At 40.9% G+C, this 19,012-nt stretch overlaps 1 protein-coding gene across 5 annotated transcripts in view; it reads right to left on the bottom strand.

Moving 5' to 3' along the window:
• DPF3 (double PHD fingers 3) overlaps positions 1-19,012 on the bottom strand; it is a 240,681-nt gene that overhangs the window by 43,280 nt on the left and 178,389 nt on the right. For 3 of the 5 annotated variants that reach the window (XM_066608371.1, XM_066608376.1, XM_066608374.1), the window contains exons 5-8: positions 9,175-9,270; positions 6,425-6,491; positions 3,783-3,824; positions 148-294 (exon numbers count right to left, since the gene is read on the bottom strand). In XM_066608371.1, coding sequence (XP_066464468.1) covers positions 148-294; positions 3,783-3,824; positions 6,425-6,491; positions 9,175-9,270 — 352 coding nt within the window. The remainder of the gene's footprint in view (positions 1-147; positions 295-3,782; positions 3,825-6,424; positions 6,492-9,174; positions 9,271-19,012) is intronic. The other 2 variants (XM_066608373.1, XM_066608375.1) reach the window with 1 other exon arrangement.

Raw genomic sequence — 19,012 nt, 5'->3', positions numbered from 1 at the left:
GTACAAAGTAATTAATATGACTCCCTTAATATTGAGCTTACTTACCGTCACACCTGAATGTTTAGGCTCTCAGTGGAGTTCAGTATTTAGTACCAATCAAGTACCTGCATCGATTTTGCTAAACAGAAAACATAAAAGCAAACTTACGTTTCTGGTTTTCACTTCTATGAATGGAAGGGGAACATGGAGATCGCGATTCTTGGTCCCTGCTGTCTGTCCCTTCTTCATCAGCAAGATGAGTGTGGGTATAGTGGTAGCTGAGGCCAGGTCTGTTCTTGTAACGTTTTCCACAAACTATGAAGATAACATTTGAAACTGGATTCTTAATGTCGTATTAGAGTGTGTCAAAGAGAAAATGTGCATTGGCTTCTCATTTTGACATTTTTCATTTAAACAAGCGATCAGAAATTGGTGGAAATAAAGGCTGTATTGTTAACATTTTTGTGTATAAACAATATAACTGGATAGTTTGATAATACAAGAAATACAATTCTTCCTTTAGCACAAAAAGGGACATTTGCTGCAGTTTCTGCCTGCAGGTAATGCATGGAAGATACCAAGGAACGGCCCAGTTTTTTTTTTTTTATCCTTAATTAATTTATTTTACTTTGACACATTTACTTTGTTCCTGTAGGTGAAAGAAATATGAACAGAAGTAAATGTTCAGTATAAGCTTCACTTTAATTTTAAAGTGCATTTATTGCAAAAGCAAAAATTCTTTATAACATGTAAAACACCTTGGTATGAATCAAAAGGAAAGCTGTCAAAGGGATATCAAATTATAGAAAAACTGTACCCACTCAATTGGGTTTCAAATCCACTCAGCCAATTAGCAGAACCAAGTTGTCACATTTTGCTACACGTCCACCCAAATTGCAAAAAAAGAAAACAGGGTGGCAGCACTTCTGTTACTTCCAGAGGCCATCTATTAGGCAAAACTACAGTACTGTGCAAACGTTTTAGGCAGGTGTGGTAAAAATGGTGCACAGTGAGAATGCTTTCAAAAATAGAAGCGTTGATCCTTTTTTGTCAATTAATGAAATGCAAAGTAAATGGGAAAAAGACATCTAAAAATCAAATCAATATTTTGTGTTAACCCGCCTTTAAATTCAGAACAGCATCAATTCTTCTAGGTACACTTGCACACAATCAGGGATTTTGTAGGATTATTGTCAGGTGTATGATTGACTAATTATACCAAACAGGTGATGATGATCATTGTTTTCATATGTAGGTTGAAACGCCATCATTAACAGAAACAGCTGTGTGGGAGGCATAAAATTGACAAAGGTGAGGTTGTGGAAGACAATTTCATGTTAAAGGTTTTGTACACCGTGGCAAGATTGAACACAGCAAAAAGACAAAGTTTTAAGGGCTCACTCACATGTGTATTTAGCCTGTATATTATATGCATATTTTTGTACGTGCATAATTGGTGAATTGATGAATGATACAATAATGATAATAATTGTGTCTGCAGGCAACATTGAAGCATGATGGAGGCTCGTGTTACGACTCGAACTGGAAACCTCCTGCACTCCGAGCAGTAGCCCTTCGTTTATTGAGCCATCAGCCCTGTGGACAGTTCTCTTGCATGATTCTCAGCCTTGTTCCCTGATCTCAGTTATTTAGTCTCTGCCTCCTGGTCCTGACCCCCGTCTCGGTTTCCTGATTAGGCTCATTATAAAAGGCTGACCTTGCCATTGCACCAGCGCGTGATTATTGTGCTTCATTGCCTGTATCAAGCTGCTTTTAGGTTGTGCATCTGGGACCTGTGGTTCTACAGGTTTCCATGAGCACAGCTTCACAGGTGAGGGTTAATTGAGCTGGCTGGGTGTGGTATTCTCCCCCAGCCAATCCCCTCTGGTTTGCTGCACATAAAGACTAGCATCTCTTGGTAGTAAATGGTGGTCATTTTAGTGCTTTACTCTGTGTTAATCCCACTCAGAGCTGGTGTTATGTATACATGCTTGTCTGAAGTGTCTCTCTCTCACCTTCCCTGAGGATGGTCTGGACACCTGTTGTCCCTCCCCTCCTTGAGTTCTGGGGTGCATGCATCGAATAGTGTGTGGTATGGTGACCGCACAGGTGCATACACCCACAGGTTTCTCCATTATCCCTTTGCAGGTGCAGCCTCTAGACGTCTGATATTTTATGTGTATGTCAGGTGAGTGATGCTTGACACTATTCCCTGTTATGTCAGCATAGTGGCTGACTCTCTGTCCCCTTAGTGTGAGGACACTTGTACTAGCTATAGTGTGCCATCTGTATGCATGTGAGTTCTATGTGGGGTTCCTGTTCTATGTGGTAAGCATTACCCTGTGTGTAGGTGTGAACAGGGATTTGTCCTGTAGGTCTGTGCAAGTGGCCAGAAATGTGGTGTACACACAGTCCTGTTCTGTGTGGTGTGCATTACCGGGTGTGTTGGTGTGAACAGCGATGTGTTCTGAATGTCTGTGCAAGTGGCCAAACATGAGGTGTGAACAGTCACGTTCCGGGTTCAGTGTGTGAACAGAGTTGTGTCCTATGTTTTGTACATATCTCCAGGTTCCTAATCAGGGATAGCCAGGTCCCAAATTAAGACAGTGGGGCTGTCCTTATTGGGACAATCACCCTGCTTTTAGTCAGGGGTTCCCCACTTTCCCTGATTGGTAAGGAACAGGTGTCCTTCCATCTTGACCTTGAGAGGTATAATTGGTCTATGCAACATTATGAGAGTTGTTGCAATTTTATTAGAACACTAACTTGCGTCTGTGTTAAGCCGTGGCACCTTAGTGCACCGCATGGACATAATAGCTGCATTTCATAACCTGCTCCTCTCCTGTGAACTGTGACTACTCTGACTCTCCTCCCAACTACTTTTTTGCTTCATCCATTTTTCTCTACAAGGGAGCTTTTCCGATAACGACTCCTGGCTTTCCACCTCATCCATTTGTATCGCAAATGTGACTACCTGCTGATGACTTCCGGCTTCCTCCTGACTACTCTCGGTTTCCGCACAGCTACTACACCCGTGGCTCCTACCCAGTGCCAGTAAAACGCTATATCTTCCTAGTTTGGGGCTTTATTTCAGCAAATGGAGTTGGGGATTTGGTCAGCATTAATGGTGTCCTCAATATTACAGGCAGATACTTAGCCATCCTGCAATACCATCATGTAGACATCTGACTAGCTCCAAATGTATTCTGCAGCCAGACAACAGACTTAAGTATGCAGCCAATGTCAAAGAAATATCTTCCACATAATAAACGAGGAGTCCTGGCAGTGATGATATGGCCCCATAGAGCCCTCATCTCAACATCATCTAGTCCATTTCAGATTACATAAAGAGACAGAAGGATTTGAGCAAGCCTACATCCACAGAAGATCTGCAGTTAGTTCTTGCTGCCAAGTTCCTTGAAAAATTGTGTGCAAGTGTACCTACAAGAATTGATGCTGTTTTAAAGGCAAAGGGTGATCATCACCCCAAATATTTATATTTGGACTTGTCTTTTGCGCGCTTACTTTGCATTTTCTTAAGTTGAGAAAAATAAATTTAACACTTCAATGTTTGAAAGCGTCCTTACTTTGCATCATCTTTTACACAGCACTGTATATCTAGTGATTTATCTGTGATCGTTTAGGGCCTGTGGAAGATGACCTTACAGGGACCTGTCCTGGTGATAGGTTCCTTCCAATATAGTCCATGTGTACAGTAAGCAGCCAAGGCCATCGATTGTTACACTGCCACAATCTTCTATTAACATTTTGTACAAACAAGGCGAGAGAGAGGTAATAAGTACCTTTTTCGGCTGTTTTTGAGTTATGCTTTTGTTTGTAACTATCTGCAACAAAGAAAGAGAAAAAGAAACAGCGAAGAATGAACCTTGCTGTAAAACAAGGCATTTGGGGATTGGATATGAACAAAAGGAATTTTCAGTTTATTTATATATTTTTAATGGGAACTATCAGTAAACTAACATATTATGCTTACTTTAAAATAAATTTATTTAGAGGTATAGTCTGACCATTGACATTCAGAGTATCCATAGGATAATTGGTGGGGGGACCCACCATCTAACAGGAGTCTGATAACCCATGCTGTGTCAAGAAAATAGTCCAGAAAGTAGAAGAAAGTGAGAGCAGGTAAATTATGCCTACTGCTCTTGCCTGGAAACTCTATGAGAGTGAGTAACAGAACTAGTGGCTGTTTTGCAACCACCATAGGTTAAAGGACATTTTAATTGCTACAATGCAGGAAAGGGTGTGGGTCACCGGACTCCTGTTCTCCCAATAGGTGGTGGTCTTAGAGGACTCGCACCATCGTGCACTTGTGACTTCTCCTACAATTGTTATACGAGCCCATTCACATGTGTGTTAGGGCCCCAGTGGGGCTTTCCATCTCTGTGTTCCATTTTTGATACAGAATTAAAAGAGAAATCAACAGATCCCGTTTTTCCCCCCATTGATTTTCCATGGGTTTTCAAAAAGCTTGAAAGTTTTCTGTTCAGTAAAAAAAAAAAACTGAACAAGAACACATTCTGCAGCACTATTCTACATATTAACTGTGTATTTGCACATCAAAGCAATGACCCCTTCTGTGTATTTTTTGCATGTGCAAAAATGTGCAGGGAATGGGAGATTTTTGTTCCATGAATATGCTGCGTATTCTTAGACCGGAATATGCTTACACCCATGTGAATGAGCTCTAAGGCTTATTTATCATGGTTCATTTTATGTCCATTTTCCTTTCCTTAGAATGAATCCAAACATAAGAAGGAAACCTTCCTGACTGGCCATACCACAAAGGAAACAGCTTGGTCGCATTATGGCACAATGCCAGGTAGGGCTGGGTGGGATTCTTCTTCTTCTAGGGGTCCGATAGATGTTCATACTAGGAGCTCAGTGCCTTGTGTATTATACCAGCAGGTGCCATAACAGATTAGGCTGGGGGGTGGCATGGTGGACGTGTAGCCGATAAATGCTTTGGACAATCTATGTAGACTATATTAGCGAAGAGAACTATGGATGTGTATATATAACATAGTACAGTAAGGCTTTTTATTATAACACTTGTCAGGCAGATGGATGTGCAGTATGCCACAAGAGCACTAGTTATATATGTATTTAAATCTCAAGGCAAAAAAAAGTTTTATTTGGTAACTAAACCTTTGAATTTAGAAGAGAATCTCTCTTGGATTATTTAGGGTGCCAGACTAAATAAAATTACCTATTTCTTCTCAGTTTGCCTTCTGTACTGATAAAAATCGGTACACAGAAGCCTGTACACCAAGAAATCAAATTACACATATTACACATAGAAGTCTATGGAGAAGAGAAGGGGGAAGCTTCTTGAGGCAGAAAGAGACGCAGAGATGCTGCTGGCTCTAGTAAGTCATCTATAACACAGCAGTACTGGATTTAAATCTACACTGCTGAGTACTGCTGTATAATGTCCTTCATGCTGCTGCTTCTGACTGTGTGCTACAGAGACATACATATACAGTGTATGGAGACATCATAACAGCTAGCTGTCAAATTTGGTATGCACATGGGAGATGGTACTGCAGATGGATTGTACCATCTACTGGAAGAGGTAGCTTATTTATAAAGCTTCATTTAGACGGGACGAATGTCGGGCAAACTATGCCCGACACTCATCCCTTTGTGTCCTCGCTCCTGTGCTGCTGCACACGAGCTAGTAGCACTGGATTGCTCACAGAGCGGCCAGCAGGGTGGCGGGAAGGCTGCAGGAGATTTCTCTCCTCGCGCTCCCCGCCCTTCTGCATTGACTTAACATAGTGGCCATTCAATACTGAATGGCTGCTATTTACACTGAGTGATCAACTCATTGTCCATAGTTTATGCTGCATCCCGTAGGGGCGAGAGTCGGACATAGTTTACCCAACATTCGTCCCGTCTAAATGGAGCTTAAGTCAACGATCGGCCTTTTAACATGACTGCCAATATAAGCCAAAACCAGAATCTTCTAGAAAAGATAACCTGGTAGAGACAGGCTGTACAAGGTCTTTGCTCCTCATCAGTGTACAGCAGGTTTCTGGCTGGTTAAGCAAGAGGCCAACATCAATGTCCTCACTAATACTACTGTAGCATATTCATTACAAAGATACATTTTACGATGTACAGCAAAACTAGTGTGGCATATCTATGTGATGTTAAATACACTTGTATATAAAGAACAAGCAGAAGAAGAAAAATATTACAGATTTGAGTACCTCCCAATATACTTAAAGGAAAAATTCTAGTAATTTACACTAAAATTCGAAGGCCTGTCAATCTGCAGCTAGATAGCGAGCATAGAACCAGCTTAACTGCTTCACAGCTAAACATAAGCAAACATAAGGTAAGTACATGACTGCTACTGAGCCGCTAGGCTCAGTGGTCTGAAGAAAAGGCCATAGCACACCAGGACATCTCTACTTACTGTCACATACGTAAGGTCTGTCATGCTCATCAAAAGAAGTATCATTTCTCCTCCTGCCGCCGCGAGCCTAAAGTGTAAATGAAATTTATGTTCTATTTAAACTACAGCATAATTGTGCAGTATTTTACAGTTAAGAAGACATCTCTGTACCATACAGCAATATATAATCCCAATGTAAAACCCTTAGGGTGCTTTCACACACGCCGTCTTTGTTTGTTTTTTTAATACCACAGTCCTTGCAGTTTTTCGAGCCAAATTCATAAATGGATTCAAAAGGAACAGGAACTATACAGGAAGGACTTCTACTTCCTCTTCCTGATCAATCCACTTCTGCCTCTTGACACTGCAGTGGCAATTTTTTAGTAAAACAAAACAAAAAAAACCTCCTGCTGTTTGTGAAAATGTCCTTAGATTTTTAACCCTGTTTTAAAGCACTGATCAGTTAAAACCGTTGAATTCAAGTCGACATGTCTTTAATTTTACAAATAAGTTTTGCTTTCTGAAAACTAGAATTTGTGGCCGTTTCTAGGCAATTGTTATTGATGAGCTACCACCGATACGTGACCTGCTGGGGTCTGCTTCTCGGTACTCTGACTCATCAGCTGTTCTGGTGCCTGCTATCAGTGCCACAACACACAGGGTATGGAACAGAGGACGACAGCTCCGACCACTGTGTCATGGCCAGCGCGGGCAATTGCAGGTGCAGCTATCATTGATTTTATGTTTAGTAAGTTTTTAATAGAACTTTTTGTGTGATTTTACACAGAATAAAAAAGAAACGCAACCAATAGCTGGTGTCGCAGGGCCACAACAAAAACCTAGAAATTAGAAAATAAAACACACAAAAAAAAGAAAGTCGTCCCAAAACAGGGCAGCTCCCGCGCTTGCTATGTTTCTGTCATATAGAACCCTGATAAGCCATTTTTGCATATTAAATAGATGCAAGACCAAGTCTGTGGACGCAGCTGGTAACTATACTTCTTAACAAATCAACTTTATAACTCCTAAATCGAGACAGGAGGAAAAAAAAAAAAAAAGAATGGAAAAGATCATTAAAACAGAAAAAACTGAGGAAACAATAGGTCCTGAGACCAAGAAAAGGGGGGAGGAAAAAAAAGGGAAATCCGATAGGAGGTGAGAGAAACCCTCTACTGGCTATCAAAGTAAGGACTCTGGTTGTTCATGTAGCGGCCCCACTCCCCTGCCTCGTAGGAAACCTCACAGGACTCACTCTCTCACCATCCCACTATGTTCTGGAACTCGGCAGAGTCGCGAAACATGTTCCATAGTGACTAGACTCGTCCATTTGAGCAAGTCTCCTCTGAACCCTCATCCCCCAACTCCTCCATGTACATTAGTTGGTTTAACTCCTGGCTAAACTCCTGAATCGAAGGTGAGACAGTACTCCGCCACTGGCGTGGGATAACAGCCCTGGTCGCAGTGAGGAAATTACGTAAAATACCTTTTTTAATTATGGCAAAAGAGCCAGGGATAACAGAGTAAAGCTAGTAGCGGGTAGGCCTCCACTGTGTTATGGGACACACCCTCGTACAGCTCAAAGACCTACCTCCAGAAAGGCTGGGTATGTGGGCACTCCCACCAAATATGTAGCATGGTGCCAAGCACGAACCCAGAACTCCAACAGAAACTCGGCATTGAGGGGAATATACGGTGGATCAAGTCTAGACATCTGTACTACCTGGAGAAGAGCTCAAAGTTTTTCTCTTGTGCCACACAGGCCAAGTGTAATTTGTATGCAAACGACAATGCTCTCTCCCAATCAGAGAAGTCCATCTTTCATCCCTTGGTGTATTGTGGGAGGCCCTGTGTAAGCTTCCCTAGTATGATACCATAAATCCTGGGTGGGGGGCTAACTCGCAAGAATAGTTCTTCACTGGGTTTAGGAGGGTCCTGAAAGTGACCCGACCATCATGGATTTTAATGTGAACTGTGCCTGCAGTTACCAACACTGGCCAGTATAAAGGGGGTCGGAACAAGCTGTCCGATCCATACCCTCCATGTGTTGTTGCACTTACAGCGGGTGTCAAAACAGCCGATTTGTTGGAATACCGAGTAGCAGACCCCAGCCAATCAGCTATTGTTGACCAACTCTGAGGATAGGTCATCAAAAACAGCTACCTGGAAAACCCCTTTAACTAGTTGCTATTAAAATGCTACAGAACAAAAAAAATTGTTAGGGCTGTATTGACTCTTAAATTCAAATATTTCAAAGTCAAATTATTTTTTTATGTTTTAGTTGTAAAATAACAAGGATTAGCTGGAAGATCAGAGCTCTACACAAAGTCCCTTCCATTTTCCTCAAACTTTTGACAATGTTAACATGCTTAGGGCTCATTCACATCTGCATCGGATATTCCATTCGGAGCCTCCGTCGCAGATTATCATTAAAATTCAGGATGAAATGTCACTGCATGCACTCCATTTCATCCTATAAAATGCAGGAGGGCATAATGGGATCTGGATTGACCCCAATGTAGTCCAGTACTGTTAAGTATGGCATAAGCCAGATTTGGCCCCTTCAACTTTACCATTATTTGGCATATAAGACGAAGCTGACCAAAGGAATGACATAGCGCCAATGTGAACAAGCCATACACCATCTAGCCACACTTACTTTTTTTTTCCGTTCATGACTGAGATTTTGCATCAGGAAGATTAGCCCGGGATAGGCCCATGGATACAAAAATAACAGCATAAGAATAGCTTACCAAAAGTAGTAACTTTCTTACCCGTCCTCTGCTCCGGTTCTTTCTTTTTGGAAGCTCCTCTTCATAGTCTTCATCGCCATTTGCATCTTCTGCGTTTTCATCATTTTCTAGAACCCTCTGAATAAATGCCACAAGATCATACATTTCATTTATAAAATATTACATTGAAAATAAATACAAAACAGCCAATTTGAAAATGTATATTTTAAGATAAAAAGTACAAAAACTTTAAAAATAGCATTTGACTTTAGTAAATTGTTTTCCTGTCCCCACTGGCTAGGAGCGCACTAGGGAAGATGCTAAGCAGAACAGCTGCCACTTCTGCAGCAAAACAAAAAACATTTTTTAATTAGTTTAGTTTAGTTAGAAGTTAATTTAGATAAGCATAGTTTACTAAAGAGCTGTCCGTTGGTGGAATTCGGGTAAAACTTTGTTTGGCGCATTTGAAGGGCATAAGATAAAGAACGATCAAAGTCCACTTTATGCGTTTTTTTTTTAAAACCTGTCATTTGTAGAATAATGTCATAGAATGTGTTGGTGAAGGCAGATGAAAAAACAATCCCAAATCTATTCTAGAGCCATGTAAAGAAAAACGTGGTTGCTGAAAGAATGATCAGAGTCCACAGTGCTTGCAGATAGATGACCTAAGGCTGGTTTCGTACAGCAGAGAAAATCGCGCAACATTTGTGTGTTGTGATGCACACAAATCTCCAGTGAATCTGAACCCATTCTTTTGCATGGAGTCATTCATATACACGAGCAATGTGGCATGCTATAAAACTTTTCACGTTTCTCGGAATGCAGCGTCCATTGATCTCAATAGGACCTTTAATGCTTCCCAAGGCTCTCGTATGCCGTGCGATGCGAGGTTTCCCATTGAAATCAATGGAAAACACTTCTGATCTTTTATCACACGAGAGGATCGGAACTTCATAGATGTGTTTCTAGGAGCTTTGGGCTGAAAAATGTCTCATCAGCGGGCAAATCGCACGTTCACAAGCGCAATATTGGGCAGAGTTTCTCAGCCTGATATCGTGCTCAACCGTGTAGGTAGCCTAAAGGTCCCACCACATGGCTGCAAAAGCCAATGTGCAGCGTTTTGTTATTAAACATGGCAACACCCAGTACCACGACTCGTGTGTGATTACTGCGTTGATTCGCTGGTTCTCATTTATTAAAATGGTCTAAAAGAAAATCTCAGCTACCTATGGCAACCAATCAGAGTTTAGCTTTCATTTCAACAGAGCAGCTTCACAAATGAAAGTGGAGATTAGCTAGGTTGCTATGAGCAAAATGTTTTCTTTTAGACAATTTGGATAAATGAGGCCCACTGTGTTTACTTTATATTGAGATGATGGCGGTCCATAAATACCCATAATCCTGATGAATTAATTTCTCCAGAGCCGATTGGCAAACATGAAAAAAAAACGGCAGATTCACGTACACTAGGCAGAATTGGCCAATAATCAGCATTTACAAAGCCACGCAGCAGGCTGTGATTGTAATTGCCAACATTGTTGCTGTGTGTCAGTAAATGATGATCCATGTTTGACATTACTTCAGCTTTTGTTAAATGGTTTTAAAAATACAAATTTAAAACAAATCTAAAATAAATTGTACGGTCATGTACATAACGATGGAAATAAACCATAACCTGCAAGAAGGCTTAATTCAGCATGACAATGCCATCATAATTACTGTACCAGAGATAACAACGTCAATATAGACAATTACAGCTCAATCACTAATATATAGGGCATTAGAACTGAAGTGTTTAACCCCCCAGTGACCAAGTCTGTTTGCGCATTAATGACCAACTAGTTTTTCAAGTTTTTTTTTTTTTATCATCATCACATTCCTAGAGCCATAATGTTTTTATTTTTTTGTCGATAAGAAGGCGGTTTTAGTGGGACAAGTTGTATTTTTAGCATCATCATTTTTGCATACATATAATGTATTGCAATACTTCTATTAATTTTTTAGGGGGAAAAAAAAACTCTGCCGTTTGTTTTTTGGATTGAATTTTTTTACAGTGTTTATTATGCAAAATAAATAATGTGCCAACGTTCTCTGGGTCAGCATGATTCCAGTGATATCAATTTTGTGCAGCTTTTTTTGTGTTTTGCTATTTTTGTAAACTAAACCCCCTTTTTTGTCTTTTAAAGATTTGCTTTTGTGTTGCTGTATTCCAACAGCCATAACATTTTTATTTTTCTATCGACAGAGCTCTAATGGGAAAAGGCCTCACCACATCGGTGCCCCAAGACAAGAAAGTAAGGTGGGGTTGGAAACTGGACTAGTGTAAAATAGAAATATATATATTATATCTCTCTATATCACACACACGCGTTATTAGTGCAGTATGTCTCCACCGGAAGTATGGGTTGGCCAGCTTCAGCTACAGGTAATGCCCAGGTAATGGCCAAAGCTCTTAATTAGCTCCCGCACACACACCTTTACAGAGGGTACCGCCACGCCCACTTAAACACCTACACCCCATGCACAATTCAGATTGAATTAACTGTAGATAGACATATTGAATCCACAGGAGCCAGATTTTTACAAATTTAACAACATTATCCAGAAGAATACTAATAGGTTTCTCATGGACACAAATATAATAATAATAATAATAATCTTTATTTGTATAGCGCCAGCTTATTCCGCAGCGCTGAATACGCAAATATGGTCTAAACGGGGCTTAACTTTGTGAAAAACATATGTGAGGAGTCTGAATTGCGATTGGGTGAGAGAAGGGAAAGTAACCTGTAGCAAAGCCACCATGGGATCTTTGCAGTAATTACTTCAAAGCCACATAATGCGCAGACTTTTAATGGGTTCCCTACAAAAGATCACCAGGATTCACATTTAAGTGGCTTGATTGGGTTGTGCTCTGTAAAAAAACACCCCGACAGATCAGGAAGATCAGTGATAAGTGCCGTGATCATTCACACCTGTACAAGGTACATATGTGTGATGAAAACAATATACAGAAGTACTCATGTGCCATAAAACATTTACAGCCCTCCATGGAATCACAGACATGTGCAAGCTATAAAGAAGAGCCCTGTTACCACTTAAGTAGGACCTACAGATAAGCAGGGTAAACACAAGAATCACCCACACTAGATGTTAAGTGTTCAATGTCCTTAAAATCTATCAAACGTTTAACCCCTTAGTGACCAAGTCTGTTTGCACCTTAATAAATCAAGCCAAATTTTGGAAATCTGACATGTGTCACGTTACCGTAGAATAAATCTGTAAAGGTTTTGCATATCCAAGTGATTCTGACATTGTTTTTTCACCACATGTTGTACTTCATTTAGGTGTCAAAAATAGGCTGATAGAATTTGTGTAGAATTACTAAAAAATGCCACAATTGGGAAAATTTTGAAAAAATTGCACATATTTGAGATATTGCAGATGAACATGTGAAAAAACAAACATACTGTACAAATTTTTGATAAGATCTATATTTCCATCTGTTTACTTTATTCTGGATGCACATTTGACCATTTAACCATTTAGGAGACGTACAAATTGAACATTGATTATCAATATTTTGAGGAACACTGTTTTCCTACACGAAGCCAAGATTGCAAAGGCTCGTAGGTGTCAAAATGATAGATAACCCCACAAATGACCCCATTTTAAAAACTACACCCCTTAATATATTCACTGAGGGGTGTCAGGAGTATTTTGACCCCACAGTTTTTTTTCAGTAGTTCAGTAGTAGTTCAGTAGTTTCAATGTAGATTTTGCAAATATGTCATTTTAAAAAGACATTTTTTTCTATAGTGCACATGAAAATGAGGATATTTACTTCCAAAACGGATACCCCTGTTTGTCCTGTGTTCAGAAACATAACCATTGTGGTCCTAATATTATGTTCGTATGTACAATGTGGCCTAAAATAAAAGTATTTCAGAACAGACATTTTGCTTGAAGACGTTTAAGGCCTCCTTCCCACGGATGGATTTCCGCTGCGTAATTCGCGGCGAAAATCTGCTGCGTTGCCCGCAGCTATTAGGTTCTATTGAACCTAATAGCTCAGGGCACATGGTGCGGAATTCCACCGCGGAATTACGCACCGTGAAATCTCCCGTCCTCACCCGCGGCATGCTCTATTTGCCGCGGGTGTACACGCTGACGGCTTCCATTGCAGTCAATGGAAGCCGTCCGTTCACGCTATCTCCCGCTGTAACACAGCGGAAGATAGCGTGAAAACGCTTTCCCGCCTACCGCCGCCGCGTCATGTGACGCGGTGGGAGTGTCATGTGACGCGGCAGCGGTGGGCGGGGAAGCGTCATGTGGACGCGAAGAAGCCGGATCCGCTGGTAAGTATAGGGGCTCTGGGGGGGCGCCGTGACGGGCTTCGCCGCGGAATATTCCGCGGCGGAGCCCGTCACGCTCGTGGGCAGCCGGCCTTAGGCTCCATCGCACACTTATAGAGCCCTTGAGTGGCCAAAATGACAAAGAACCCCCACAAAATTAGCCCATTTTGAAAATTAGATCCCTTAACGAACTTATCCAGGGGTGTACTGCGTATTTTGACCCCACAGCTTTTGAATGAATCTAAGAAAAGCAGAAGGAAAAAATTACAATTTTTATTTTTTGGCAATTGTGTTATTTTAAAAACAGTTGTATTTGGACAACACACAGGTGAATAAAGACTTGCATGCCAAAATGGATACCCTTGTTTGTCCTGTGTTCAAAAACATACCCATTGTAGCCCCAATCTACTTACTGGACACATGGCTAGGCCTGTAATGGAGGGAATACCCACTGGATTTCAGGACACAACTGAATTAATTCCAGACCCAAATGCTCACTTGTGCAGAAAAAAAAAATGACTCCCTAAAAATAACCCCCCCCCCACCCTTTTTGGCATTCCCTAATCTATATATATATATATATATATATATATATATATATATAAAGCTGAAAGCCCTCACTGACTGACTCACTCACTGACTGACTGACTCGCCAAAAGTTCTCCAACTTCCCGATGTCGTAGAAACATGAAATTTGGCGCAAGCATAGATTATCTCCAAAATAGGAAAAGAAATTGGGTCCCAACTCGATTATTCAATTCTAGCGCAAAAGAATTGGCGTCGAAATTTAACGTACATAATCTAAATCACTCACTTCCCAATGTCATAGAAACTGGAAATTTGGCACGAGCATTGATTATGTCATAAATAGGAAAAGTTAATAGGTCCCAACTCGATTGTTCAATTCTATGCGCAAAAGAATTGGCGTCAAAATTTTACGTACATAATCTAAATCTCTCACTTCCCAATGTCATAGAAACGTGAAATTTGGCAGGAGCATTGATTATGTCATAAAAAGGAAAAGCTAATGGGTCCCAACTCGATTATTCAATTCTATGCGCAAAAGAATTAGCGTCCAAATTTTACGTGCGGAATGTAATTTTCTCACTTTCCGGTGTCATAGAAACGGGAAATTTGGCACGAGCATTGATTATGTCATAAATAGGAAAAGCGAATGGGTCCCAACTCGATTATTCAATTCTAGCGCAAAAGAATTGGCGTCGAAATTTTACGTGTGGAATGTAATTTTCTCACTTTCCGGTGTCATAGAAACGGGAAATTTGGCACGAGCATTGGTTATGTCATAAGTAGGAAAAGTTAATAGGTCCCAACTCCATTATTCAATTCTAGCGCAAAAGAATTGGCGTCGAAATTTTACGTGCGGAATGTAATTCCTTTGCTTTCCAGTGTCATAGAAACAGGAAATTTGGCACAAGCATTGATTATGTCATAAATAGGAAAAGCTAATGGGTCCCAACTCCATTATTCAATTCTATGCGCAAAAGAATTAGCGTCCAAATTTTACGTACGGAATCTGATTTTCTCACTTTCCGGTGTCATAGAAACGGGAAATTTGGCACGAGCATTGATTATGTCATAAATAGGAAAAGCGAATGGGTCCCAACTCCATTATTCAATTCTATGCGCAAAAGAATTAGCGTCCAAATTTTACGTACATAATCCAAATCTCTCACTTCCCAATGTCATAGAAACATGAAATTTGGCACAAGCATTGATTATGTCATAAATATGAAAAGTTAATAGGTCCCAACTCGATTATTCAATTCTAAGCGCAAAAGAATTAGCGTCCAAATTTTATGTACGTAATCTAATTCTCTCACTTCCTGATGTCATTTTATATGAAGGAAAAATCGCATGGTCACCTCCACGTGGTGTTTCCTGCGTAACGCAGAGAACTATGCAAAATGGTGAATATATGTTTTTCCTCAGTATCTCTAAAGTAACCACGACTTCATAAGATTTTCCGTGTGAACACCAGATAAACACCAGTACCAAATTAACTCAGGCGAAGCCGGGTATATCAGCTAGTCTTAGATAAAAGTAATAATGTAAACAGGGGTAATTACAGAGGCTTGGTTTGGATAGGCACATGGGCAATAAAACCGGGTATCCCTCCTCCTCCCATGCTTGCTGCAAACCCAAAAATCTTTTTTGGAGGGGTATTTCTTGACAACAGCAGCAGGGACAGGGTGTAAAAAAGTGGTGCTCTGTGAGGCTTCGTAAGCTTGCTAAGGTGCGGTGGTCTCAAACAGAAAGCATTCACTATAATGCTCCTGGAACTGCAGCAAGGCGAGCATTCCCAGGGCTTCTTGTAAATTACGTATTACAGGCAGCGATCTTAATAACGCCGGGTTCACACAGACGTATGTGGAATCTGCTTGCAGAGGGCGGCAGTGGATCCAAGCTGTGAGCCTGGCTGTGGCCCTGCGTACGGCCATGTAATGTACTGCGCATAACTAAGTATTCACACAGGCTGTCATGCAAAGTACACCTTTTTTTTGTTTTGATTTCCCAGCGCCGACGCTCAGCGCTGATGTTGGTACCCGCAGCTCATACAAAATGGGCTCTACATTGCGGATATTCATTGTAAAATAGAACATGCCGCATTCTGTTTTCTGCAAGTGGATTATACAATTCCGGCCCGCTAATGTCAGCGGAATTGTGTAATCCAATGCATTTGATTGATCTGCGTATTACCACGGATCAAACGCATGCAGAATCCGCAATTTCTATCCACTCGTGTCAGACCAGCCTAAGGTAGAACACTACCTTTTTATCACATGACAGGGGACTGTTCAACGAGGCCACCGGTCACTGCTGCAGGCTCTCAGCTACCTTTGGTAGCCAGGAGCAAGGAGATTTTAAAATTTCCCAGGCCCTCTCCGGCTTCTGCGCATGTGTCCATCATTTTGCTGGCGGTCGCATGCTCAGAGGCCAGGGAAGGTCTGTCGAGAAGGATTGCGTCAGGGTTCAAATGCGGAGGCCTCTAGTAAGAAGTTTCATCTCCCCTCACCGATCGCATTGGTGAGGTGAGATTAAACTTCAACTGTTTAACTTTTACGTGATCGCCATTATCCATTGGATAACGGGCAATCGCGTGACAAGGTACCGCTCACCACGGGCTTCGGTCACTTTTCCAGGCTCTCGACTACCTTTGGTAGCCAGGAGCAAGGAAATTTTAAATTTCCCAGACCCTCCCCATCTTCTTCGCTTGCGTCTGCCATTTCAGCTATGGGCGCATGCGTTGAAGCTGGGAAATGGTCTGCGGATAAAGATCCCGTCGGGGAACATCGTTGGAGGCCTTAGGTAAGCAATTTCACCTCTCCTCACAGATCAGACCTGTGACGGGAGGTGATTTTTAAAAAAATTTTTACATGATTGCAGTTATCAATTGGATAACGGCGATCACGTGACCAAGGACCAGGTACCACGGTCCACCATGAAATCTCCAGGCTCTCGGCTATGTTTAGTAGGCAAGAGCAGGGAGATTTTAAATCACCCTGGCAATTTGCAGCTTTTGCGAATGCAGCCGCCATTTTGGTGACCAGCATGTGTACAGAAGCCGGGGTAAGGACAGTGGATAAATCTGGGGCCTTAGGTATGTAATGTCATCTCCGCTCACGGATATGATCCATGAGAGGAGATGATATTTAAACTTTTTTTTTTACATTACATGATCGCCCTTATCCATTGCATAAAGGCGATCATATGACGGGGACATACACCGGTTCCCGGTGACATCTTTCTACTCTCGGCTACTCATACTAGCCGGAAGCAGGGTGATTTTACATTTCCAAATTTTTACGCCTGGTAGGCATGTGCAGAAGGTGGCGTCAGGTCCTGGAAGAGCCAGGTTTCTTCAAATGATATGTATTACGAGTGAAAGTTATTTTGATACTCGTTAAACTACCCTTTATTGACAACATGTAAATGTTGAAAATGTACAACCGACGGCCAAAAAATGGTTCCAATGTAGGCTCACTGTTGATTAATTTCATAAAAGCCAACTTGGACAACAATGTCAAATATTTACACATTATGTGCAATAAGGCACAAAAGGCAATACAGAAATTATGCACTGTTGAGGGCGTTGTATAATGTAACAAGGTCAGGGCGACTGGAAAGTATAAAGGTCACAGTTCCTGTAAGATAACACTGCTACATGCAATATGATAAGGATTTTGATTAAGTGAATAGGCAATGGTTTGTGTCATCCAGCTGGGTGAAAGCATTTCCGAAACAAGAGTAAAACCAACACCATTTCAAGTGGTTCAGTGCTAACAGAATAGGTTTAGAAATGTTGATGCATTTTAATGTCCATTATACCTGTGCCAATGTCCTGTTCACATTAAAGAAAAAGGGAATGAAAAATGACATTTGAGGTACCCCATACTATGTAGCATTGCAGTGCACACAATGGACCATGGGCTTTGTCAAAACTAACAAAAGATAAATCTAAAGATGTTGGAACATTGAACAATCTGTACTCTACTGCCAATACATGTCAACAAATACAATGATTCGCAGGCTCTAAGACAGTTTATGCCAACGGAATATCACGATGACAGTTGGCCCCAATTGGGCAATGTTCCAGATGAGGACTAAGGGAAAGATAAAAACATTTTCTTTTAAGCATATAAACTTTCAACCATGTTTTCAGCTTTAGAAAAGTTCTCTGTATGTATTCCAGCATTTACAATAAAATGTCAAGTTTAAGCGTGATGAGTTCTGAAACTTTTAGAATTATTACTTTCAGTAAAAGTAGACTTTGATCATTCATTACCCCGAGCCCCTCATTCATAATGGATGCCCATTAAATAGATTTCCATACATTTTCTTACCAATGGCTTTTTTAAAGTACCCGCTCAGTTCGGTTATAGCATGTGACTGAAAGTTAGTGCCTGTATGTACTCCAATGAGATACTTAATGTATATCTCATAAACTTGCATAAAGAGACTGACTTTTGGCCCACATTGATGATACTGTATGATTTGGAGTGGTAAGAGTGTGGGTCACACGGCATAATCGAAGCAACAGAATGGAGCCAACAAGTCAAGAGTAAAGTCACCATGGAAAACTTGAAGCTTTTTTTTTTTTAATCAAACACAGGAAATTAATATTTGTTGGTCAATTTCTGAAAGCTAATAAAAACATTTTTTTGTATGGATGCAACCTAAATGTTTTCACAACAGGTCTTTAGATATTAAGTATTTAAAGCCTGAGTTTTCAAAAGCTGCTCAATCTTTGTTGGCCACTGCTTTGCTGTTGTTTATAGCCAGTTTGAACTCTACCAATTCAGTTTTCATGTAGATTTTCCTATTTTTCTTACTGGCCAGGACTTCCTTTCCAATACTTCCCATGCTGCTTTGCATAGCTCTGCTCCAATCAGCTACATCTGAATGCCCAAACCTCTGTTGCATGTAGTACCTAGCAGTCTCCCCATGTCCCTGTTACTTGAGAAGCCAAATACCTAAAGACAGGCAGTGGATTGCCAAGGTGTTGG

Source organism: Eleutherodactylus coqui, chromosome 6, assembly GCF_035609145.1.
Source record: "Eleutherodactylus coqui strain aEleCoq1 chromosome 6, aEleCoq1.hap1, whole genome shotgun sequence".
Taxonomy (NCBI): Eukaryota; Metazoa; Chordata; class Amphibia; order Anura; family Eleutherodactylidae; genus Eleutherodactylus; species Eleutherodactylus coqui.
Note: the sequence above shows the minus strand (reverse complement) of the source record. Positions and strands in the feature narration are given on the sequence as shown.